This window comes from Apodemus sylvaticus, chromosome 5 (assembly GCF_947179515.1).
Source record: "Apodemus sylvaticus chromosome 5, mApoSyl1.1, whole genome shotgun sequence".
In the NCBI taxonomy this organism is placed as follows: domain Eukaryota; kingdom Metazoa; phylum Chordata; class Mammalia; order Rodentia; family Muridae; genus Apodemus; species Apodemus sylvaticus.
The window spans coordinates 101494266-101518918 of record NC_067476.1 but is presented as its reverse complement, the minus strand read 5'-3'; the positions used below and the strand labels follow the sequence as shown (position 1 = coordinate 101518918).

The 24653-nt window shown below is 48.4% G+C and overlaps 1 protein-coding gene across 1 annotated transcript; it reads right to left on the bottom strand.

The window, feature by feature from the left end:
• Positions 1–968: 968 nt before the first annotated feature.
• Positions 969–22379, bottom strand: Ivd (isovaleryl-CoA dehydrogenase). The gene is made up of 12 exons (XM_052183247.1): positions 22196–22379; positions 15232–15321; positions 14969–15020; positions 10449–10618; positions 9192–9285; positions 8865–9001; positions 7324–7420; positions 6021–6114; positions 5488–5569; positions 4913–5017; positions 4738–4810; positions 969–2119 (listed from the first exon to the last, which is right to left on the bottom strand). The coding sequence occupies exons 1-12, from the start codon at positions 22340–22342 to the stop codon at positions 1986–1988; spliced, it is 1275 nt and encodes a 424-aa protein (XP_052039207.1). The 5' UTR covers positions 22343–22379; the 3' UTR covers positions 969–1985.
• Between the last annotated feature and the right edge of the window lie 2274 nt (positions 22380–24653).

Genomic DNA, 24653 nt, shown 5'->3' with positions numbered 1-24653 from the left:
TGCTGACTCCCACCTGTCTGAGACCTCAGTACTCGGCTGGGCTGAGCACAGTTGGGCTGGGAACCAAGGAACCAGGTGATGCACTGCTGGGCACTATCCGTGGCTGCCAGGGTTGGGATGCTTCTGCTCCTAGTTCACTTAGACCCTAGTCCACTTCTGACCTTGAAAAAGTCAAGTATTAAAAGAACAAAACAAATGACACACACACACACACATACGCACGTGCACACACACACACACACACACACACACACACATTGCAGAGTTTGGGCTGGGCATGGTGGCTGCACACACCTTTAATCTCAGAACTTTGGAGGGAGGCAGAGGCAAGAGGGTCTTTGAGTCTAAGGCCAGCCTGGGCTATATAGTGAGACAAATGTAACAAAACTCAGAGATGTACACGGTGTGGTGGTTCATGCATATAATTCTGGCAGTCAGGAGAATTCTGAGTTACAGGTTAGACTCTGAATCAAAAACAAAAACACAAAAACCTTTCAAGGCTGGCCTCCAGAAACTTAAGACTCTCCTCCTGTCTTCCCACACTACACTACACTACACACACACACACACACACACACACACACCCTTCCTTTAAGAAAAAGCAGAATGTTGAGTGTGGGTCATGCCAGCACTCAAGAGATGGGGCCAGATCTATTGTTCAGGGTCTTAGTTCATAGCTAGTCTCAGCTATAAGGAGACTAAAATAACCATGGAAAAGTTGGCGGGGGGGTAGGGGCTGGCTCAGTGGCACAGTGCCTTCCTAGCACAGCCTAGGTACAATTTCACACACAAGAAAAAGAAAAGTCACCGGGAGATTCCGGGTCCGAGACCTCTTATTTTGGCCTCCTGTCCCATTCCCAAAGGGCAGACTAAAGGGCAGGACTCTTCAAGGACAGTCACAGGATGCAGACAGGGCCACAGCGAGGGGCTTGCTTCTCCTTCAGAACACTGCTTTAGGCACAGAAGAGTTTACTTTGCAGTATGTTTAATACAAAATGGCAGCATACAATATGCAATTGTAATGACATTAGCCACAGGGTGTCTAGAGAAATATACAGAGGCAGCAAGGCTGGACTTGAGCCAGGCAACCCTGGCTGGGCCACAGGGCCTGTGCCTGCTGCCCAGTCAGCTGCAGGTCACATGAGCAAGTCCAGTGCTAGCCTGTGCCAGAGTGATGCAGACAGACTCAGGTGCACCAGGGAGCCAACCTTCTCTGTTGTCCTGGCTAGACCGGACTCTTCCCTTCATGGGCCTGCCACATAGGCATTCTGAGCTATAGCTCTTGGGGAAACTGCTAAGAAGGACACGGTTTTTGCCTTTTCCTCAAGAAAAGAGATCACAAGTATCTGACAACTGAAAGAGGCACGGGCAGTTGTGGCGCGTGCCTTTAATCCCAGCACTTGGGAGGCAGAGGCAAGTGGATTTCTGAGTTCGAGGCCAGCCTGGTCTACAGAGTGAGTTCCAGGATAGCCAGGGCTATGCAGAGAAACCCTATCTTGAAAAACCAAAAAAGAAAGAAAGAAAGAAAGAAAGAAAGAAAGAAAGAAAGAAAGAAAGAAAGAAAGAAAGAAAGAAAGAAAGAAAGAAAGAAAGAAAGAAAGAGGCAATGCCTCCATTACCCGTGGACAGAAAGGCTCCCTGCCAGAGGTCTGCCCAAGAGGAGGAGTTGGGTGCCTTGGGTGACTGCCACGTGCTACCTCAGAGGGTGAGGCTGTCACATTCAGAAGTAGAGAGCAATGGTGCAGACACTGTCACCCTCCCCAAGCCCCAGAAAAGCCGAAATCCTTTAAGCAGTCATTTTAGGCTTCCTGACTGAGCAGAACGGCTGGAGAATCCGACTTCACGCAGGGCAGACGGCTGGCAGGAAAAGGGCAGCTGAGCTGCAGGGCTTCCTTAGACAAGTCAGAGGGCTGCCATGTCTCTGCTTCCAAAGAAAGGCCTCTCGGTGCTGGGCCCAGGGGGCGATGGGCTGCGGGGCTAGCCGGCTAGCGGAAGTCTGCGTTGAAAGCTCTGCCGATGATCAGCCGCCTCACCTCACTGGTCCCAGCTCCAATCTCGTACAGTTTGGCATCTCGAAGGAAGCGGCCCATGGGGAAGTCATTGATGTAGCCATTCCCACCTGTGAGGCAGATGTGGGGAGAGAGAGGACAGAACGGAAGGCGGGGTGAAGCGAGGCAGCAAACAGACCCTCCAGCACCATCAGAGACTGGTTCCTTCCCATACGACCATCGACCATCGCGCATCCCTGCGATGCCCTCCCTCTCCCTCCCAGTCTCTCTCTGCCAGGGACTGAGCCAGGGCCTCACACAGTCCAGGCAAATGCTGGACTGTTGAGTTATAATCCCAGTCCACATTCTGAATATCTGCAGGTTATTTTTATATCTAATTCGACATAAGTACCATGTAAGCAGTTGTTGTATTGGAATGTTTAGTGAATGACAAGAAAAGGAGCCCATGTGCGGTTCAGGTACGATTTTTCTTTTCTTTTACATTTATTTACTTTGTGTATATGTGTGTGCATGCACATGTGCCCTGAAGACACATGTAGAGGCCAGAAGACAACGTGTGTGACATGTGTAAGTGTTCTCCTTTCACCATGTGGGTCCTGAGGACCCTACTCAGCTGCCAGGCTTGGGAGTGACCTTCTCAAACCAAGCATCCATCTTGCTGGTTCTGGTGCTTTTATTCACTGCCGGCAAAGCCCCAAGAGACCGATATAATCTTTTTCCTCCCTTCCTTCCTTTTTTCCCTTCCTTCCTTCCTTCTTTTCTCTCTCTCTCTCTTTTTTTTTTCCAAGACAGAGTTTCTCTGTGTAGCCCTGGCTGTCCTGGAACTCACTCTGTAGACCAGGCTGGCCTTGAACTCAGAAACCTGCCTGCCTCTGCCTCCCAAGTGCTGGGATTAAAGGCGTGCGCCACCACTGCCCGGCTCTGTTTCCTTTTTGAGACAGGGTTGCCCTACAACTCACTATATAGCCAAAGATGACCTGCACTTCTGACTCTCTTTCCTCTAACTTCCTGAGTTCTGGGATTAACTTGTGATCTGGTTAATACAGTGCTGGGGTGTGGGCTTTGTGTATGTTTAGGGATACCACACTGAGCTGCTGCCCAGGTTGGCCAAGAAATTACCAGGCTGGGCTCAAGCTCACTGCAATCCTCCTGCTTTAGTTTCCCAAGTACTGGGTTGTAGGTATGCATTGCCAGGCCCAGCCTTTTCTGAACATCTTTGGTCTATTGTCTGAACCAGTAAACACCCCAGAATATACAGGCTCTGCCGGAGGTCTGATTAAACAGAAACAAAGGTGTTGAGGGAACCTTGTTGGGGTCAGGAAGGCACAGCAGGGCTGTGTAGAAAGTCTCCCAGATGCCCAGACCCCAGACAAAGAAAGGGCAAAATCTGGGGCTTTGGGCTGTAATGTATCCACTTAACACACCCAAAGTTCTGGATTCAATTCCCTGGATCCAAAGCATTATACAAACAGGTGTGGTAGCGCATGCCTATAGTCCCAGTACTCAGGGGGTGGAGGCAGGGCATTGCAAGTTCTAAGTCATCCTCAGCTACACCATACACTCACATATGTGAGACTCTGCTTTAAAAAAAATGCAGGGGGAAAAGAAAAGCTGGGCAGTGGTGGCACACACTGTTGATCCCAGCACTCTGGGAGGCAGAGGCAGTCAAATTTCTGTGAGTTCAAGGCCAACCTGGTCTACAGAGTGAGTTCCTTAGGGCAGCCAGGACTATAGAGAGTGTACCTCCCCCCACCCCCTCGCACCCTATTGCCCACTCAGTGGCTGACATGAGCAAGAGAGATGGGATTCAAACCTACGCCTGTACCCTTCCTTCACCACTGGCCCGCGATGGACGAGGCCACCCAAGGCTTCTCTCTCTGGTGACCTTACACCAGGCAGGGACGATAAGGACAGCTGTAGCCTCTTCCCCATCCCCCCCACAACCACGCATACACTCGTTTTTTGAGACAGGGTTTCTCTGTGTAGCCCTGGCTGTCCTGGAGCTAACTTTGTAGACCAGGCTGGCCTCAGACTCAGAGATCCACCTGCCTTTGTCTTCCAAGTGCTAGGATTAAAGGACTGTCACTACCGCCTGGCGCGCTCTCTCTCTCTCTTTCACACACACATACACACTCACACACACACACTCACACACACACACACACACACACATGTTCATATGATATATGCCTGGTGTAAGGTCACCAGAGAGAGAAGCCTCAGGTGGAGCGACCTCGTCCATCGCTGGTCAGTGGTGAAGGGTGCAGGCGTAGGTTTGAATCCTGCCCCTCTTGCTCATGTCAGCCACTGAGTCTGTAATCGTTTTATATCTATATCTGTAATCATTTACATATATGGATGTTTTGCCTGCATGTTCATCTGTGCACCACATTCATGCCTGGTGCTCTCAGAGGACATGAAGAGGGTGTTGGTTTCCATAGAACTTCAGTGACAGATGGTTGTGAGCTGCCAGGTAGGTGCTGGGAACAGAACCTGGGTCCTCTAGAAGAACAACCAGCGTTCTTAACCACTGAGCTGTGCCTCCAGGCCCTTCCCTGCCCCCTTTAAAATAATGAGCATCCATTTATTTACTGGCTGCCCTTACAAAAACTTCCCTTTCCCCTTCACAGTGGGCAGATGAGCCTGAAGGTACCAGCGTGGGTGTGGCTGGCTTAAACAGGGTGAGGAGTGGAGAGGGACCCCAGGAGTCGGGTCGGGAGCCACTCACCTAGACACTGAATGCCGTCCAGGGCTACCTGTGTGGCGCACTCGGCTGCATACAGAATCACACCGGCACAGTCCTGTGGAGGGCAGCTCTGCTCAGCGGGGTCCTGACAAGCACACCGACGCCCATCCAAGTAGATAACCCACCGCCCCACTTCTTCCCGAGGAGTCGCCCCTACCTTGGCAATGATGTGGCCCTCGTCACAGGCTTTGGCGACATTGTAGACATATTGTCGACTTGCCATGAGGCGGGTGTACATGTCGGCCATCTTTCCCTGCATCAGCTGGCACAAAAGGAACCAACGGGTCAACATGCTGGGACACTCTAACTACCAAAAGCAGGTTAATGCCAGGGATGAGGGACCAGGGTACAAAGAAGAGATGGGACCTGCTTAGGACAACGGAGGTGGAGACACCTCTAGGAGATGAGGCCCAAGAGCCACCTCTCATGTGGCTAGCTCCTAGCAGCCTCTTCCAGCCAGAGCGGCGGGATTGGAAAGACAGCTCCTGTTCTCCTAAGCCCCAGTGCTCTGCAGGCTTTACCGTTCATTCAGCCCCCATGGGAACGGGCAGAACAAAAATGTGATGAATCTCCAAAACCAGGCCGAATGAGAAAGCAGCTGCGTCCTGTGGGCTCAGGCTCATTTTGTAAGAGAAAGGGCAACAGCCACCCCACAGTGCTCCATAAACTCCTCATCCCAACAGAAAATCTTAAGCCAGCGGAAGAAGACATTTCAGCCACTATTTCACTTACCTGGAATCGGCCGATCTTCTGGCCGAAGGCTTCCCTCACATGCAAATAGGGAATGGTGTAGTCCAGGACCGCCTGCATGATCCTGCCAGAAAGGAGGAGGCCTGTGGAGTTGTGTTGTCAAGTGGGGAATTGGGTATTTCAGGGGATCAGGCCTGAAGGCTGAGGTGGGAGGGTAAGGAGCTGAAACCTCAGAGAAAGGTAAAGGAACCTGAGAGGGAGCCTCCCTGCTGAGCCACAACACCGCCTGCCCAGCTGCCAGAGTCTGGGCCTCTGGTTTCACAAGCACATTAACTAAACAGAGGCTCCTCAGGCCTCAGCTGCCATCTCTCACCTAATACCATCTCCCTTCCCGGTGAAGAAATTAAACATAAGAGATTCTCTAGGACAGATCATGAAGTCCCTTTCCTGCACCTTCTCTTAGACACCAGGGCGGAGCTGCTAACCTGACAAGGGCTGGAGATCTCAGGCCTCCCATAGCCTCATGCGTGAAGCTCTGTGCTTACCCAGGAGGCCTCCAGAACCCTTACACTTACCCAAGGGGCCCGCCTGCCAGCACCAGGCGCTCGAGGTCCAGCCCGCTCATCAGAACGTAGACCCCCTTGCTCTCCTGGCTGAGGATGTTAGCAGCTGTGGGATAAGTGGAAGTCAGACAAGGCTCTTCAGAGTTACTGCGCTCCTACTCCCTCTAATAAGGACTTGGGAGGTGTGGGCAGAACACTGGGTATAGACACTGACAGTCTAACTGCTTTTAAGGCTGGTGGATGGAGTTTTTCCTCTCTCTTTATAAAGATGAGTCTGCATGGTCTCCCTTTCTAGAGACCCCTGTGTACAGCATACTATTTCAGGACGATTTATAGCTGAGGCACCAAGTAGTCCTAACTGATGACCAGATCTCCACCCTCAGCTCTCCAACAGTGCCGCATAGTGTCACGTTTACAGATAGAGCACAGGGAGAAGCTATTCCTGCAAAATCAAATTACCTTCCCTTCATGGAGTCTGGCTTCTGTCAGTTTATTCAGATGGGCTTTTAGCATCATTACCGAGTGTAATTCAGAGCGGTGTGGCTTGTACAGGAAATGCCCCGCTGTGGGCTAGTGTGTGTGTGTGTGTGTGTGTGTGTGTGTGTGTGTGTATGGAAGGCCTGGCTCTCGCTGCAGCAGTGTTCCGAGGTGGGGTTTGGGACGTGACTGGATTATGAAGGCTGACCTACTCAATGGATTAACCTGATGATGGATTCATAATTTGATGGCATTAACAGAGACAACAGAAACTTTCAGAGGAAGAACCTCCAGGGAAAACTGGCCACTGGGGTATATCCTTGAGTCGAAAGGGACTCTGGCCTCTTCTATCACTGTTATTTGATCTCCATAAGATAAGCAGTTCTCCCAAGCCCTTTCCCCTCATTCTCTGTCCGACCCTGGGCACAGAAGCAAGGGGGCCAAAGGACCATGGGCTTGACGCCTGAGACCATGACTCAAAATAAGTTCTCTTCCTTTAACCTGTTTTCATAGGGCTATTTATGACAGAGTCAGGCTAGCACATGGGCTGGTCAGTCAGTGCACAGTCTGAAGGATGTCAGTAGACGAGGCTAGGCGAGGCATGGAAGCCACAGAAGAAACCCCATCCTTCACCTAGGCAGGCAAGCAAACAGTAGCAGGGTCTGTGGCTAGGACAGACAGCCATCCAGGACAGCCAGCCATCCAGCAGCTCCAGGCCCACAGTCCCACTGTGTATCACGGGACAGATGATGGCTGTGAACTTCTGCCATGGGGCGATGGGTTTTTCCAACTTGCAAGGGAGTCGGGGTAGGGACGCCCTCACTCCCTGGACACTTACCGGGGACCTTGCAGTCTTCAAAGATGAGCTCACAGGTGTTGGAGCCCCTCATGCCCAACTTGTCAAGCTTCTTGGAGGTGCTGAAGCCAGGCATGCCCTTGACAGGAAACCAGAGGACGCCCTGGTTACACGTGCCCCATGGAGGCTGCTGACCAAGGGAAGCTCACTTTCCCTACAAGCCCTGCTACCTGCCCCATGTGCCAGCATCTTGCTCCGGACGCTCACTCTCCAAGCAAAACTCCAGTCTTCACACCAAACCAACCTTGTTCCCAGCTCCTCTGCCGCGTAGCCTGCTTCTCCCCGGTTCTCAGGGGAGCAGTTTTCTCAAACATTCAGGTCTCCTCACTCTCCCAGGGATATCACTCTGAAGATACTCCCACGGCCCATGCCAATCTGCCACCTGTCCCTAAAGGAACCCCAGTTCCAGCCACCTACATGCCTTGACTCAGACACTGTTGCCAAGTGGCCCCAGAGGCCCCGAGCTGTTGCCTCCAGTTACCTCCAGGCCTTTCCAGTCTTAGTTACTCCCTGACCGGGGTTGGAGGGTGCTGCCAGCCTTGACACCATGCACTTAAACTCTTTAGCATGCCCCTGCAGCTGGGTCCCCAAGCCTCAGTGGCATCTGCTTGCTTTCTTCATCATCTTTATAGGCAGATGGCATGAAGCCAAAACCTGCTCCCTAAAGTTATATATTTTAAACTTTTTTTCCAGAGTGGGGTATACATCTTTAATCTTAGCACTCGGGAGGCAGGGGCAGACAGACCTCTGCTAGCAAGTTCTAGGCCAGCCAGAGCTACACAATGAGACCCCATCTTAAAAAAATTGAAAGCAACACAACAAAAAAAATCTTCCTGCTTTTCTTTTCTTTACACTGAAAACTTTTCTCTTTCTTATTTTTATTTTTTGAAGCAGTCTTGCTAGATAGCCCTGGATCTCACTACAAAGACCAGGCTGGCCTCAGACTCATGCCCTGCCTGCCTGTCAAGTGCTGCTCAGATGACAAACATGTCACCTTGTGTGGCTGGATTTGTTTACCACAAAACTCAACCCCAAATGGAACCCTTGAGTTTTAATCTAACTCCTGATGCATCGTGTCTTGTCCGTACTCACTATCAGAGGTATAGTGCCCAAATTATCATTTACATTCCCACCCAAGTCTCAACCGCCCCACAGATTCTGCTCAGCTCAGGAAAAATATCTTCTCCTGGCCTCTTTTCCATTTTCCTCTTCCTCAACTCCGTGGACAGATTTAATGTCTTCAAACTTGACACAGCCTCTCTACTTTTGTTTTTTTTTTGTTTTTTTTTCCTTGTAGTGCTGAAAATTGAACCCAGGGTCTGCTCTACCACTGAGCCACCCTGCCAGCACCAGACTTGACTTTTAGGCTACTTTCTTCTTCAAGTCTCTGCCTCCCTGCCAGTTCCTGGGGGCAGAGGATATAACACAGATCTTAATCTTGAGCAGCTGGAGGGAGTGAGTGAGTTACCTCTGTCACTTTGGTTAGGGGTGGAGTCTCTCAGGGCCACGCCCACCACCCTCACCTTCTCCACAATGAAGGCTGTGATGCCCCGAGAAGCTGGCACAGCGGTCAAATCTGTCTTGGCATAGACAACTAGAACATCAGCATCAGGGCCATTGGTGATCCAGAACTTGTTGCCGTTCAGAACGTAGTGATCTCCTAAGGGCAGGGCAGGAATTGGCAGTTTGCTGAAGTCCCTTGTCCTGGCTCAGCCAATCAGTCCACAGAACTGCTGCCACCCTGCCGAGAACCAGTACCGAACCCAGCAGAGGCCACCCCTAACAGCTACCCCCCCTACGCTCGAGTTTGTCTTTCTGCCTTTTCCTGATGCTCGGTCAAGTGGCCTTACCTTTCTTTTCTGCTTTTAGCCTCATGGAGACAACGTCAGAGCCAGCGTTGGGCTCACTCATGGCCAGGGCTCCGATGAACTCACCACTGATGAGCTACAGCGAAAACCAAAACCGGTCTCATCAGGACTGGGAAGTACCCTGCAATAGCAGCTCCCAGGAACTGCCTCTTCCGGGCCACGTTCAAACTGCCAAGTATCTACCAGGCCTCGCTGCCACAGTGCTGGGGATTGGCTCAAGGTCTCACACATGCTAGGCAAGGAATTTACCACTAAGCCTCCCCTCATCCTATGGTCTTTATATTTTAAACATATTTGTTCTGTGTGTATGTGTGCACATAGGCTAGTGTGTGTGTGTGTGTGTCAGAGGACAATTTGCGGGAGCTGGTTCTTTTTCTATTATGCGTATCAAGCTCAGCTCATCCAGCGTGGTGAGGCAGGCACGTTTATTTACCCACTAAGCCATCTCGCTGGCTCCGACTTGTTTTTTGAGAGAGGGTCTTGCCAAATCCTCCAGCTTCTGCCTCCAAAGCAGCTGAAACTCCACGTATGTCACAAGTCACCACATTGCTGGCGGAAGGTTTCTTTCTTTCCATCTTTTGTTTGTTTCTACCTGCTTCTGCCTCCTGAGTGCTAGGATTAAAGGGGTGCACCTTTAATTTCTTAAAGTCCCTGTCCAATCAAATGTCAGTCATCTGACTCACAAGTTATGCTCTGCCCTTGCTGTCTCTCTCTCTCTCTCTCTCTCTCTCTCTCTTTCTTTCTTTTGGTATGTTGTATATTTGTACCTGTTTGTGGAGACAAAGGGTTAATATTATCTTCCTCTATTGCTTTCCAGCTTATGTATTCCACCTGCTTGTGTGTCTGTGTACCAGGTGTGTGCAGTGCCTAAAGTGGCCAGAGGGGCTTGGGTCACTGGGGGATGCAGTCATAGAGGGCTGTGAGCCACATGTATGTGCTGGGCATTGAACCTGGATCCTCTGGGAAGAGCAGTCAATGTTTTTACCCAATGAGCCATCTTCTCCAGCCCTTTGCATATTCAAGTTTTCTGACTCAAGTATCTTAAAGCAGTATCAGTCCATTTTCTAGTTATGTTTAGCTTATGGCAACAATTCAAGAATGAGGATCTGCTCGGCCCCCACCATGGGAGACCTTGCAAGTTTTCCTAGCAAGGGTGGAAGGCTGTAGCCAGGAAGTCACACTTGTCATATGGTGGTTGTGTTGAGTCCATGTGAGCTTCTCCTATCCCTGTCTCCTTACCTTGGGAAGGTATTTCTCTTTCTGTGCCTCGGTCCCATTGCGAACAATCTGGTTGACGCAGAGGTTGGAGTGAGCTCCGTAGCTGAGGCCCACTGCTCCCGAAACCCGGGATATCTCTTCCATCACCAACACATGTTCTAGGTAGCCCAGGCCAGAGCCACCATACTGAGCTGGGAGTGGAACAGTGTGGGAAGCAGAAAGGCAGCCAGGTTACATAGGAACACAGACAGGAATCTTACAGTAATTGGCAGAAAAGAAACACCCTGGAATCAATTGCAAGTTTTCCTAGCAAGGGTGGAAGGCTGTAGCCAGGAAGTCACAAGCTGGCTCTGCCCGCTGCCGGTGCCAGGGACTCTGCTTAGGTCACACGCTGCCTCTGCCCACTGCCGGTGCTAGGGCCTCTGCCCGCTGCCAGTTCGGGTATAGCTCAGGAGACCGTCATCTCCAGCACTGGCTTTATCCCAGACATCTTCAGCGAGGACAAGCAAAGGCCTGAGCGCCCACTCTTGTAGAAGTTACAGACGGCAGAAGCAGATGGATGGAAAAAGGAGGCAGGGGAACCCTGAGGGTTGGGTGGGAAGGGGCCCTGCTCAGAGCACCAAACCTTCAGCTACAGACTATGCATGTGCAGAGACCTCAAAAGATGAGACTTTTGAAAAGATTAATAGTGGTTTTTAGTTACCTGAGTGTACATTTATGCCAAGGGTGGGGTTGCTCTCAGAGACCTGAAGAGAAGCAACCCTCTTGGATCCCCTAGATCCAAAGTTACGACCCCTTTGGCAAGCCTCTGCCTTGAAAAATATTTACATTACAATCTATAACAGTAGCCAAACCACAGTTATGAAGTAGCAACAAAGATGATTTTATGGTTGAGGGGTCATCACAGCACAAGGCTGCAGCATTTAGTGGTTGAGAACCACTGCCCTAGAGATACAGTTAGAGTGATTATGATTCACCCAAGGTGAAAAATAGCAAGGACTGAACTTGGGTCCTCTGGAAAACTAGGAAGCACTCTTAATGACTAAGCCGTCTCTCTGGCCCAAAGGTGGGATTTTATAGCCTAGCTCTGGAAACAAAGTGGAACTGATACATATAGATGTGGTATACATACATAGGCATGAATGCATAAACAACACGTATGTGCACACATACAAATATATACATAGACACACATACATAAAAATAAAAAGCAAAAGAAAAAACTTTAAAAGAAAGAAGAAAAAGGTTTTCAGGGCAGGCACAGTAGCACACACCTGTAATCCCGGACTTTGGAAGGTGGGGGTGGGAGGATCATGAGTTCAATGGTTATCTCTGACTACATAGCAAACTCGGTGCAGGCCTGGGCTATCTGAGGCCCCATCTCAAAAATCAAGAAGGAAAGGAAATGTAAAGAAAAAAAAGAGTTCAAGGCCAGCCTGGTCTACAGAGTGAGTTCCAGGACAGCCAGGGCTACACAGAGAAACCCTGTCTCGGAAAAAACAAAACAAAACAAAAAAGAAAAAAAGAGAAAGTATGTTTTCTTTGACAGCTGTTCCAAGAAAATCAAAGCATCTGGTCCCCTGGTCCCCCGGCTCAGCTGCCTGTGTAAGGAGCGGGTGACCAGGCCCTTCTGCCTGGTGCTCTAGGCCCTGGTACCCCGGCTCACTGCCACTCTTCTGGCGTTTGCAAGGCCTGAGGTTCAATCCCCAGCACAGACAAGAGCCCTGGCTTCCTCTCCTCTCCTCTCCTCTCCCCTCCCCTCCCCTCCTCTCCCCTCCCCTCCCGTCCCCTCCGCTCCCTTCCCCTCTCCTCCCCCTCTTTGTCTCTCTCTGTCTCTGTCTCTCTCCCTCCTTCCTTCCCCCTTTCTCTTTCTTTCTTTTGTTTTTCAAGACAGGGTTTCTCTGTGTAGCCCTGGCAGTCCTGGAACTCACTCTGTAGACCAGGCTGGCCTTGAACTCAGAAATCCTCCTGCCTCTGCCTCTCAAGTGCTGGGATTAAAGGCATGCACCACCACTGCCTGGCCCTGGCTTTCTTTATAAAATGTCCACTTGAAAGGCTTTTAACAGGTTTCTTTCTTGTTTTTTACTTGCTAGGGATCAAACCTAGGGCTTCACACCAAGCATACATTCCACAAGCTACACTGTGACCTCAGAGTCCTTCCTTTACGTCTTTCTTTTTTTCTCTTTCTTTCTTTCTTTCTCTTTCTTTCTTTCTTTCTCTTTCTTTCTTTCTTTCTTTCTTTCTTTCTTTCTTTCTTTCTTTCTTTCTTTCTTTCTTTCTTCCTTCCTTCCTTCCTTCCTTCCTTCCTTCCTTCCTTCCTTCCTTCCTTTCTTCCTTCCTTCCTCTTCTAAAACTTCTGTTCTTCCTGCCTTATGTCTGAGAATTGGGATTTCAGGCACCACTTCTGTCATGTTGGGGACACTTGAACATTCTAGCAAATAAACTAGATTCTCAATCTCTCCCTCAGGGTCCCCTGTGCTTCAGGTGGCCTTGAACCTACAACCTTCGTATCTCTCTCCTCCAGGCGCCAGTGTTACAAATGTTTATCACACAGCTTAGCTTCAGCCCACTGATTTTAAACTGCTTCTTTCTTCCATTTAATATAACCAGAAACACATTATGTTGGACGGGATCATAAATCGTCAGAGCAAAATAAAACAAATCTTGTTTGGGGGTTCCCAGTAGGCCCTCCCCCGGAGTCCCTCACGTTGGCATGGTTTAAATGAGTCATTACACCACTATTCATGTGACTTCCCAAGGCCAACTCAAAGCCCAGGACCTCTATACTCCAGGAGGATACAAGGTGAAATATACAGACACCAGTCAAACCATCACCTGCATCTCTGGTTTCCAGACCCATTCCAGATACCAAATCCAGACATATCTCTTACATAAGATGGCAATATAATTTATGCACACCTGCCCACATCCTCTAAAGCCCCTAGATAGCATCCACTATTATAGACAGTAGATATTTTATACAAATAGTTGTTAGCTTATTTTCTCTTACATTTTTTAGATGTATCCTGCTTTGTTGGCCTGAGTGCTTGCCTGCATGTAGGCATGTGCAAACCTGGCGCCCTCGCTTGTCAGAGCTCCTGGAAGTGGAGTTGGCCGATGGCTGTGAACTCCGTGCGGGTGCTGGGAACTGAGGGCGGGCCCTTTGCAAGAACAACAAGTGCTCTTCACCCACTGAGCCCTCTCTCCAGCCACACCACCACAACCGAGGTTTTGAGCCAGGGTCTTAGTTCTATTGTCCAGATTGGCTCTGGCCCCAGGCTCCCTGCCTTACCCTTCCAAGTATTGGATTAGAAGCAACTGTTCTTTATTGTTTAGGAAAGAATAAAAGGACAAAAAAAAAAAAAAGAAAGAAAGAAACGTTTTGCTCTCATGCCCCAGGACTGCGGCTGGGTGAGGAGGCCAGCAGCCCATGCACTGGTAGACCCAGGCAGGGTCTTTTTTCTAGAAGGGTCTTTTTTCTAGAAGGTACAGAACAGAACACACCAGCTCTCTCTCTGCCTTTCCTCACCAACAAGTCATGGCACTCACAGAGGACATTAGGCCGGCTCAAGAGCCCATTAAAATACATCATGAGACATATCCGAGGACCCAGACACCCTTCTTAGTCACATTTCTGACCCCAAAGGACCTGTGGGGACAAACTACAAGCAGAGGACTTAGGCCGTCACTCAGGGACATATACTTTTCCTAATGATTCCTGTTTACAAGCCACTAGTGCTTAGGAATCAGTGAGACAAAACTGATCTACTAGGGCAGTAGTTTGACTTAGAATTTTCTAAATCCCCCAAGACATCTAGAGGAATCTGGAGAGTATGCAGATCCCATAGGAAGCCGAGTCTGAGAGACCCTTCCTTTGGCTGTCACTAATGACGTAAGAATGTCTGCTCTGGTCTCACAGTCAGTGGGTGCTGCCTCAGGTTTGAGGGTGAGGAAGCTCTTTTGGAATGATTTTCCCCCTCTTCCTGTTTGTTCTCTCTCTGTGTGTGTATATATATGAATGTACGTATATATGTGCACATGTGTATGTGACTGCAAACTCCTGTGTGCAGCACAGAGGACAGGGAAAGATACTGGGCATCTTCTTCTCAGTCTCCACCCTCTTCCTTTTGAGGGAACCTGGAACGTGTGTTTTTTGGCTAGACTGGTAGCCAGTGAGCCCCAGCAAGCCCCCAGTCCCCGCCCCGCTCAGTGTTGGGATTCTAGGCGTCGGTGGGACAGGCCTCTGGCTTTGACATAGGGCTGAGATCTGAGCTCCGGCCTCCTGCTTCCGCAGCAAGCTCAGCTTGAGCCTTCTCTCCAGCCCCTTGCTTTCGTTTTTCTGAATCAGGGTCTCACTTTGTGACCTAGGCTGGCCTGGAACTTACTGTATAGCACAAGCTGGCCTTGAACTCAGTGTCATCCTCCTGTTTCAGCCCCTTGAGTGTTGCTGGGATTACAGGTATGTGCCACCATGCCCACTGCCCTTCCTGCCTGTTTTGGCCACAGAGAGAGTTCTCTTTCGGGAAAGAAGCCAAACTCACCGGGGGCAGTGATGCCCAGTACTCCCAGGCTCCCCAGCTGTTTCCAGAACTCCTGCCAACAGAACGGTGGGGTGGGTTATGAGAAAGTAGTTAGTCAGGTATGGCCAGAACAAAACCAAGCTGTTCAGAGAAAGGGGCTATGCTCTTATTAGCGAGGGCCCCTGTCACCAGGAGACAGTGGCCATCTTTCTAGGCAAAAGTAAAATGCAGGGAGTCATGTCCCAGAGGCCTCCTCCACTCCTACCCACACCCTTGCAACTCACTCTTAGGTTCTTGAAATCGTTGCTTTGATCAATCTCTTGGGCTTTGGGGGCCAGATTCTCTTGAAGGAACTTAGATACAGTGTGACGAAGCTAGAGGGAGAGAGACAGAGACTGCTGAAACCAAGACATGGCTGCCACTGAGAGCAACGCCCCTGTGGTTGAAACAGAGTATTCTGGGAGCTAGGCCACAAGCAAGCTCACCACCCAGCATCAGGTTGAGGCTTAGGGGCCCCACTAAATTATGTTTCCTTAGAGGTGATTGTGCAGGCAAGTGTCACATCACCTTGATACAAGGTAGAGTCCTCAGACAGGAGGGAGCCTCAACGAGGAGATACTTCCTTAAGATGGGGTTGTAGAGTGTAGGGAATTTTCTTAATTAGTGATCAATGGGGAGGGCCCAGTCTATTGTGGGTGGGGCTAGCCTAGGGTGGGGAGTGGTCATGGGTTCTATAGGAAAGCGAGTAAGCAAGCCACAAGGAGCAAACCAGTTCCTGCCCTGACTTTGTCAAGATGGAACTGTAAGCCAAATAAACCCTTTCTTCCCCAACTTGTTTTTGGTCACGGTGTTCATCACAGCAAGAGTAATCCTAACTAGGACAATGATTGTCTCCTCTTTCTTAAGATTCTTGGGGCTGGAGAGATGGCTCAGTGGTTAAGAGCACTGACTGCTCTTCTGAAGGTCCTGAGTTCAAATCCCAGCAACCACATGGTGGCTCACAATCATCTGTAATGAGATATGACCCCTTCTTCTGGGGTGTCTGAAGACAGCCACAGTGTACTTAGATATAATACATAGCAGGGCCAACCAGAGCAAGCAGAGGTCCTTAATTCAAATTCCCAGCAACCACATAATGGCGAACAACTATCAGTATAGCTACAGTGGACTCATATACATAAAATAAAAAAAAATAAATCTTTAAAAAAAAGGTTCTTGTTTTAGACCTCTTGGAAATGATTAAGACATTATCATGTTATCAATCTTCAGATTGAGTTTTGCCCAAGCTGAACTTGAACTCATGTATCCCAATCCCTCGAGTGTTAAAGATGATTTTTAAAATGCAGCCCTACATAAAATTACCCCGTGCCTTCCTGCGGCACCCAGAGTGACACAGAAGACCCTGAGCCAAACCGCACGGGCTGCCCTCCAGCGTTCCCATGTCTTTCCAGGACCCACTCAGTGCTCTCTGAGGTTCTCCCCTTCAATTCTGCGCAGGTGTCAGTCTCCGGAGACTGTGGCTAAAGAGATTCTCAATGGGCTTAGACATTCTCCTGACAGGAACGTTAGCTCTCTAGGCCTGAGCATTAGAGTCTCAGGTCTGAAGCGTGAGGTCTCCAGAGCAGCAACCATACAGCCTTGGAGTTGGGAGTTTCTTTTGTTGTTGTTAATTTTAAAAATCCTATGTCTGCATGTTGTGTGTGTGTGTGTGTGTCTGTGTGTGCTGCCATTGAGCATATATGGAGGTCCCTTTTGGGAGTCGGTCCTCTCTTACTACCGTGTGGGTTCTAGAATCAAACTCAGAGCAGTGGCTTTAGTGTCAGGCGCCTTTGGTCACTGGTTCATCTTGCCAGTCTACTTTGAAGAGGTGTAGCAATATGGCTGAGGCTACAGGAGAGTTACAGTCCCAATCCCTTCATGCAGCCTCTAAGTGACACGAGCTCCTTCCTGCAGCCAGAGCTCCGGGTCAGCGCCATTCCTAACCACACCCTTCCTTTTCCTTTCCCCACCTTTTCTTTGGTTACAAGAACACAACTTAATATGTAACTTCTTCTCATTTGAAGTCAGGGTTTGTCTGCCATGTTATCAAGGCCTTCTTACTGAACTGCTAACAACATCGCAGAAAGGCTGGATGAGGTGGCTCAGCGGGTTAAAGCCTCACCTCATAAGCCTGAAGACCTCAGTTTACTTCCCCCTGAGCCCAGGTAAAGGTGGAAGGAGGAAACAGACTACACAGTCGCCCTCTGACCTCCACCTAGACACACAGATTCGTACAATAAAACAATTCAAAAAATTATTTTTAAATCTTTTTAAATAAGAATGCTATAAAAGCTAATTGTGGTGGTACGCAGGCAGGTGGACTGTCTGAGTCCAGTCAGGCCTACATAGTGAGATACTGTCTCAGAGAGAGAGAAAGAGAGAGAGAGAGAGAGAGAGAGAGAGAGAGAGAGAGAGGAAGGAGGAGGAGGAGGAAGAGGAAGAAGAAGACAGACAGACAGACAGACAAAGAGAACACATTATTGGAGGGAAATGTTCAAAGCACATGGCTGTCTGTATGCAACCTAACACCATGTACAATGAATATACATAAATGGTGTGTGTTTCGGGGGAGGGTGCATTATCAAGCTGCATATAGGAGTTTACGTATGTAAGAGTTCACGTATGTAATGCCAGCACTCAGGAAGCTGGGCAGGAGGATTACTAAGACTTCCAGGCCAGCCTGGCTCCTCGGCAACATCCTGTCTCAAAACAAAGAACCATATAAATCCCTACTATAAATGAAGGCACTCTTCTTTAAAGAATTCAGGTTAAAGCATTGAAACAATGTTGATTCATTGAGAGGGTGGACAAGTGGGTCAGTGGGTAAGAGAAATGTGCTAGCTGGTTTTCTACCGATTTGATACAAGCTAGGGTCATTGGGGAGGGAGCATCAATGGGAACCCCCTTCCAAGAGCCAGCTGTAACTTGTGTTTTTCTTACTAAGTGATTTAATTAGGGCACTTTCTTTTTAAAGATTTATTTATTTATTTTGAGTATATGAGTATGCTATAGCTGTCTTCAGACACACCAGAAGAGGGCATCGGTTCCCATTATAGATGGTTGTGAGCCACCCTGTGATTGCTGGGAACTGAACTCATGACCTCTGAAAGAGCGGCCAGTGCTCTTAGCAGCTGAGCAGTTGTCTCTGCAGCCTTAGCTTCTAGGGCACTTTCTCAATTAGTGATGGATGGGGGAGGGGACAGCCTAGTGGGGGTGGGGCATCCATGGCCTGATGGTCCCAGCTTTTGTAAGAAAACAGGCTGAGCTAGTCATCAAGAGCAAGCCAGTGAGCAGGAGCACCCTTCCATGGCCTCTGTATCAGCTCCTGCCTACAGGTTCATGCCCTGGTTCAATTCCTCTCTTGACTTCCTTCAATGATGGACTAAGATATGGAATTGTAAGCCAAATAAACCCTTTCCTCCTCACGTTGCTTTTGGCCATGGTATTTTGTCAAAGCAATTATAATTCTAACTAGGATAGAAATTGGTACCGGGATAGTGTGTGTGATAGGTCTGACCATGCTGTTTTTGGAAGGATTGTGGAAGGACTCTGGAACTTTAAACTAGAGAAGTCATTGAGTTTTCAAAGCTTGGTGAGCTGTTCTATGGAAGACAAAATTCTTGAGAGAAATGCAGAAAGGATGGAGGCCTGACTTGTGGTGCAGAGATGGCCAAGGTTGCGCTGTGCTGGCAGCTGAACTTGACCGTGTGTAAGTCTCCCAGATGCTGCTGGTTTTAAAGGTATCAATGGGTCATAGAGAGCAACTGTAATGTGGCATTGTGAGGAGGCAAGAGAGGCTCTTGGTGAAGGGTCATAGATTATATTTAATTAAAGGGGTCATGCAGAAAAGCTGAGGTTTGGCACCATGAAGAGAGCCCAGGAGAGGTTGTTGGTAGAAGTCCAACTCAGCCGCAGCAGACACCCCAGCATTTTGGAGATACTAGTACCACAGGAGGACCACCAAGAACAGCAGTTGTAGCAAGTGGAGCTTACCAGCACTTAGAGGACAAGCTATGTGTGCAGTAGAGGGCAGAGCTGGAGAGGGGACCCAAGCCCCTTGAAGGAGCCCAGAAGGTCATGAGGACATTCCAGACATCGGACATTGAGTTATTTACTCTATTGGAGTGCGGTTTTGATTTGATTGTGGCTGTGCCGTGGTTCTTAACTATTGAAGTAGGAAATTGTTTAACTTATTTTGGCTTTACAAGAGTCCACAGTTAAGAGACTTTAAACATTTTTTTGTTACTTTTTTTAATTTATTTATTTTTGTTTTTCAATACAGGGTTTTTCTGTGTAGCTCTGGCTGTCCTGGAACTCACTCTGTAGACCAGACTGGCCTCAAACTCAAGAGATTTGTCTGCCTCTGCCTGCTGAGAACTGGGATTAAAGGTGTGCGCCACCACCGCCCAGGGAAACTTTATAGACTTTCTTTTTTTCTTTTTTTTTCTTTTTTTTCTTTTTTTTTTGGTTTTTTTGAGACAGGGTTTCTCTGTGTAGCTCTGGCTGTACTGGAACTTACTCTGTAGACCAGGCTGGCCTCAAACTCAGAAATCCACCTGCCTCTGCATCCCAGAGTGCTGGGATTACAGGCATGCACCAACACCGCCGGGCCTTTATAGACTTCTTAAAAATGAGTTTTAAAAGAATCTGGATTTTTTTTAAAATAAATTTTTTTTTTAATTATTTTATGTGAGTAAATTGTTGCTGTAGTCATGCACACCACAAGAGGGCACTGGATCCCATTACAGACGGTTGTGACTTTGTGCTTGCTGGGAATTGAACTCAGGACCTCTGAAAGGGCCATCTGCGCTTTTAACCACCGAGCTATCTCTCCAGGCCCCAAACTAGATATTTTTAAAGAGACAATTTTTAATGTGTTTCAATTTGTAAGGCTGTGAGACTTTTTAAGTTTGTAAAAAAGAAAGGCTATAACTTAACAGTAATGTGTTTGTGTGTCAAATTGACAAGGCATCAGTTGTGCTGACTGGTTTCATGTCAACTTCAGTTTGTGCTAGGGTCGTCAGAGAGCAGGGAGCCTCAGCTGAGAAGATGCCTCCATAAGATTACCGTGGAGGGCTGGAGAGGTGGCTCAGCGGTTAGGAGCACTGGCTGCTCTTCCAGAGGAACCGAGTTCAATTCCCAGCAACCACATGGTGGCTCACAGCCATATGGAATGGAATCTGATGCCCTCTTCTGGTGTGTCTGAAGACAGCTACAGAGCCGGGAAGCGGCGGCGGCGCGCACGCCTTTAATCCCAGAACTTGGGAGGCAGACGCAGGTAGATCTCTAAGTTTGAGGCCAGCCTGGTCTACAGAGTGAGTTCCAGGGCAGCCAGGGCTACACAGAGAAACCCTGTCTCAAAAAAATAAAATAAAATAAAAAGTAATGAAGAAGGAGGAGGAGGAGGAGGAGGAGGAGGAGGAGGAGGAGGAGGAGGAAGAAAGCAGGCAGGGCAAGCCAGGAGGAGCAAGCTAACAAACCTTGCTCCTTCACAGCCTCTGCCTTAGTTTCTGCCTCCAGGTTCTTGGCCTGACTTCTTTAGTGTTCACTAAGATGTGAACGTGTAAACCAAAGAAATCCTTTTCTCGCCAAGTTGCTCTTGGTCATGATCACAGTAATGATAGCCCTACCTAGATGTGCTGTTTTTGCTGATGAGATGACCTAGCTTCAATTCCCAACCCCCGCAGAGGCTCACAACCATTCCTACCTCCAATTCCAGAGGGAAGGACACCCTCTGTAACCTCTGCAGGCACCAGACAGCACCACTGTACAGAGACATACATTCTGGCAAAACATTCGCACACATAAAATAAGTAAATCTAAAAATAAGTAAAAAGGGTAAGTGAGTTAGCCAGCAAACATCCAGTTCCTTTATTCATACAGGATAGTAAAGGGACAAAAATGGCACTCCGTATGAACGGGAATGTTTCATACGCTTAGAACCAGGACTTTGGGAAAGTTACACTCTAAAAGTATGTTTGCCCCCAAGATCTGAACATAATCATTATTTCCCAGGGCACAGAGAAAGTAACAGCTCAGGAAACAGACAACGGGCTAGTGGGATAGCAAACTGGAACTTTAGAATTCTAGAAGATTCTAAGACAGAAGATGCCCCGGGGCTCCACTCTCTTCCTCCACTAAGGTTACCATTCATAGCAATCCTTGCCCTTGGTAGCAAATGACTCAGACACACTGTGTGCGAAGCCATTACTCCTTAGCAATTCCTTAGGTAACCTACAGCAGTTACTTAATATATGTATATGTATTGGCAGGACCCAAGGCATCCCTGGGAATTATTCATTGGCTTTGAGTAGAGAAGAGTTAAACCCAGCACTAAAAGTAGACAACCGGGGCTGGAGCGATGGCTGAGGCTGAGCGGTTAAGAGCACCAGCTGCTCTTCCAGGGTCCTGCGTTCAAACCCCAGCAACCACATGGTGGCTCACAACCATCTGTAATGAGATCTGATGCCCTCTTCAGGTGTGTCTAAAGACAGCTTCAATGTACTTAGATATAACAATAAATAAATTAAAAAAAAAAGTAGAAAACCCGTGTTAAGTAAGCTCTTTTTCGGCTTTGTGTGTTAGGCCTTGAAGAGGGGAAGAAAAGAAACTTAAGATTGCATTTCAGAATTCTTTAAAGTCTACCATGGAAAAAGCAAATGCCTTGATAGATATGGGCCATCCTATCTTCTACCACACATTGAGAACCACAGCTTAAAGCCAGGAGCGATGGCCCGTGTCTTTAATCCCATCACTCTTGAGGTGGAAGCAAGAGTTACTAGAGTCCAAGTAACTCTTGACTAGCCTGGTCTACAAGGCTACTCAAGGTCCAGGCCACTCAAAGCTATACATACCGAGACTCCAGGGAAGGGGATAGATACAGAGAGAGAACAGGTTGGACTGTAAGTGGACTCAGACTTATGATAGCAACTAGACGTAGGGCCAGCCAATCTGCCCACCCAACCATCACCGGGCTTTCAGGTTTGGTCTCCTTCTAGCTGGAGTTCAAAGCCAGGAATGCCTTGCTGCCTTGCTGTCTGCCTTCCCTCGTTAGAGATAACAATGAAGTCAAAGGCACGGGCATTGAATATTAGTAAGAAGAGTGCGCAGTTCCTCTCTCAAACTTCTAAGAGACGTTTCCAAGGCCTGGCAGGCACAAGTCACTTGGCTAAGACCTGGGACATGAGGACCTGGGGCCGGCCTTCCTACCTGCTTCTGCTCCTCGTTTAGCCCGTTGATATCATCGTCCACAGGCAACATCGAGTGGGCCCGCTGCGGGACAGCGAGGGGCGACGGTGATGGCCGCAGTCTCCAACTGTAAACTCGCCGTCCCAGCAGCCGGATTGCAGTCGCCATCTCTGCTGAGTACCAGGGGCTTGGTATAGCTTACGCTCCACCAATCCTCGCTTCACCACTTTGTCCAATGAGGGAGGGGGTGGGGCTTCAGTAGCCAATCGTGCTCGGAAGCCAGTCGAAGCCCTTGCAGCTAAGCGAGCCAATCAGCCGAGAGGCGGTAGCCAGCCCTGGCTCCCGAGCTAGCTACCTCCAGTATTTGTTTCCTAAGTATCTTTCTTGCGTACAAGAGTCGATAATAAAGTATCTCGTTGTGTCAAGATCTATCTTTGTGGGAAAATAAGTACTCCAACATAGATGCATAATGTGGAGGAATAAACCGTCCAAACAGATCTGGACGTGCGAAGGTCTGTTAAAGAATCTCTTGTTCCAGAGTCCCCACTGAGTTAAACGCTTTGTTATGTAATGAAGTTTGGTTCCTCCTTAAGCAAAAGAGCTCTCCCGGGATTCTCAGCCCTCAGATTCTGTAAGATCTTTTTTCTCCTGCGGATGACGGGGCAGGAAGGGAAGAATGGTGTTTGGGGTTTTCTGGAAAAGCCACGTGTATGAAGATTCTGCGGGTGATTGTGATTGTGGGTGTTGGACTGTGGCAGACTCACAGCCAAAATTATATTTGAGTATCTTTAGTTCCTTTAAGTAGCCGTTTATCTCCAACCCATGTAACTGACCCAGTATTCTTGACCATCAGGTAAGAAAATCTATTTTAAATTAGTTCACTAATCAGAGACAGGATCTCTATGTAGCCCTGGCTGTCCTGGAACTTTTTGGCTTTGAACTCTTTGAAGAGCTCTGCCTATCTCTCCCTTACCAGTGCTTCCAGTACAAGTGTACACCACCACACCCATCTGGAATTTATCCATTTAGCAGACTGCTAACTTGTACCAAACCAAGAATCTAAGTATGTCATCAGATAGCATCTGAGACCACGGCAGAGATTCCCCTGATGTGCAGTAACTAACCTATGCAGTGTTGGCACCAAGGTCTTTGGTAAATACAGGGATTCATGACTCTTTGGTTCTGTGACTAAGAACATATCCTGTAGCTATTCCACAGTGGAGTATGTTATTGAGGGCAACCTGAATTTTGCCCATGTCTCAGGACAGGTATTGGCTTAGAATAAATCCTTAGTGCCTTTGAGGTGGGATCTGTCTCTTGTGTCCAGAAGAAGACAGACTGACCGGAGCCAGGCTCTTATCCCCCAATCCCCTTTCCACTTCTGTTAAAATATGGCGCACCCAAGGTCCAGGAAGGGGGCTTTGAACACATTGCTCGGATCCTTGCAGTGTCTTTTATCACCTGAAAATGAAAACGGTGTTTCCCACCCACCGTACTTCACTGAGAGGCATAGTCACTGGGCGTGAATCGCAGTGCAAGGTGAAGCACCCACTTAGTACCCTCGAGGCTTTGGTTCAACCCCTGCAATCAAAATTAAAATAAAAACAATTGCATACTTAATTATATAGCATAGTCACTTCCTCACTTTTCATAGTTCCTACTGCATCTGACTTCCCGCATTGCATTCAAATTTAGCCTCTCCCATAACTGGAAAGAACTGCATTCTGGGCCCTAAGGAGAGGTCAAGAACCAATCACAGAGCAGCATCTACACCCGTAATCTCAACCTTTGGAAAACCGAGGCCAGAGGATCAGGAGTTCAAAGTTATTTTTAGCTGCGTGTAGAGTTCAAGGCCAGCCTGGGCTACAAGAGACCAGTAAACGCTTAAAAAGAAAACACACAAAATCACATTCCTCTTATTTCTACTCTGGTTGAAATGACTTCTTTAGATATTTTGAGATTGTCCTCAATCTCTTGAGAGGCAAGGGACTGGGTATAATAAAGGACTTTACTATGGCTTTCCTCAGCCTCCCCTCTACGGAATGAGGAAACCTTGAGTCTTTGTTACTGACCTCTGTGTAGGATGTGAAGCATTGCTTTGTAGGAAATAAAAAGCTCAAAGATCAGCGACAATACCTGTAATAGATGAAGCTCTACATCAACCCCCATTCTAACAGCTTCTACACCAGTCTGTTGAGAATTTTATTTAAAAATATTGACAATACATTCGAGCACTCAAAAAAAAAATTTAGCATCCCATCTTTGTCCTGTTCCTTTTCTCTCTGGAAGTAATACTCTCGTTGCTTTCTTTGAATTATTATGTTATGGAATGTGCGAGTGCAGCTCCTGTAGAGTGTATGATACCCTGCACATGAAGTCAGAGGAAAGCATTATGGCGTGGACTTTCCTGCTGATGAGAACGGAGGGTAGGAACTGGGCAGGCAGCTTAGGGGTCGCAAAACAGCTGCTTCTGAGACAT

Coding starts and splice junctions, on each gene's coding strand:
- Ivd (XM_052183247.1), bottom strand. CDS start 22,342: ATGGCGACTGCAATCCGGCTGCTGGGACGGCGAGTTTACAGTTGGAGA. Junction 5,570..6,020: donor CTGGCAGGCGGGCCCCTTGG/GTAAGTGTAAGG, acceptor CCTTTCTGGCAG/GATCATGCAGGCGGTCCTGG. Junction 2,120..4,737: donor GGACGGCATTCAGTGTCTAG/GTGAGTGGCTCC, acceptor TCTGCCTCACAG/GTGGGAATGGCTACATCAAT.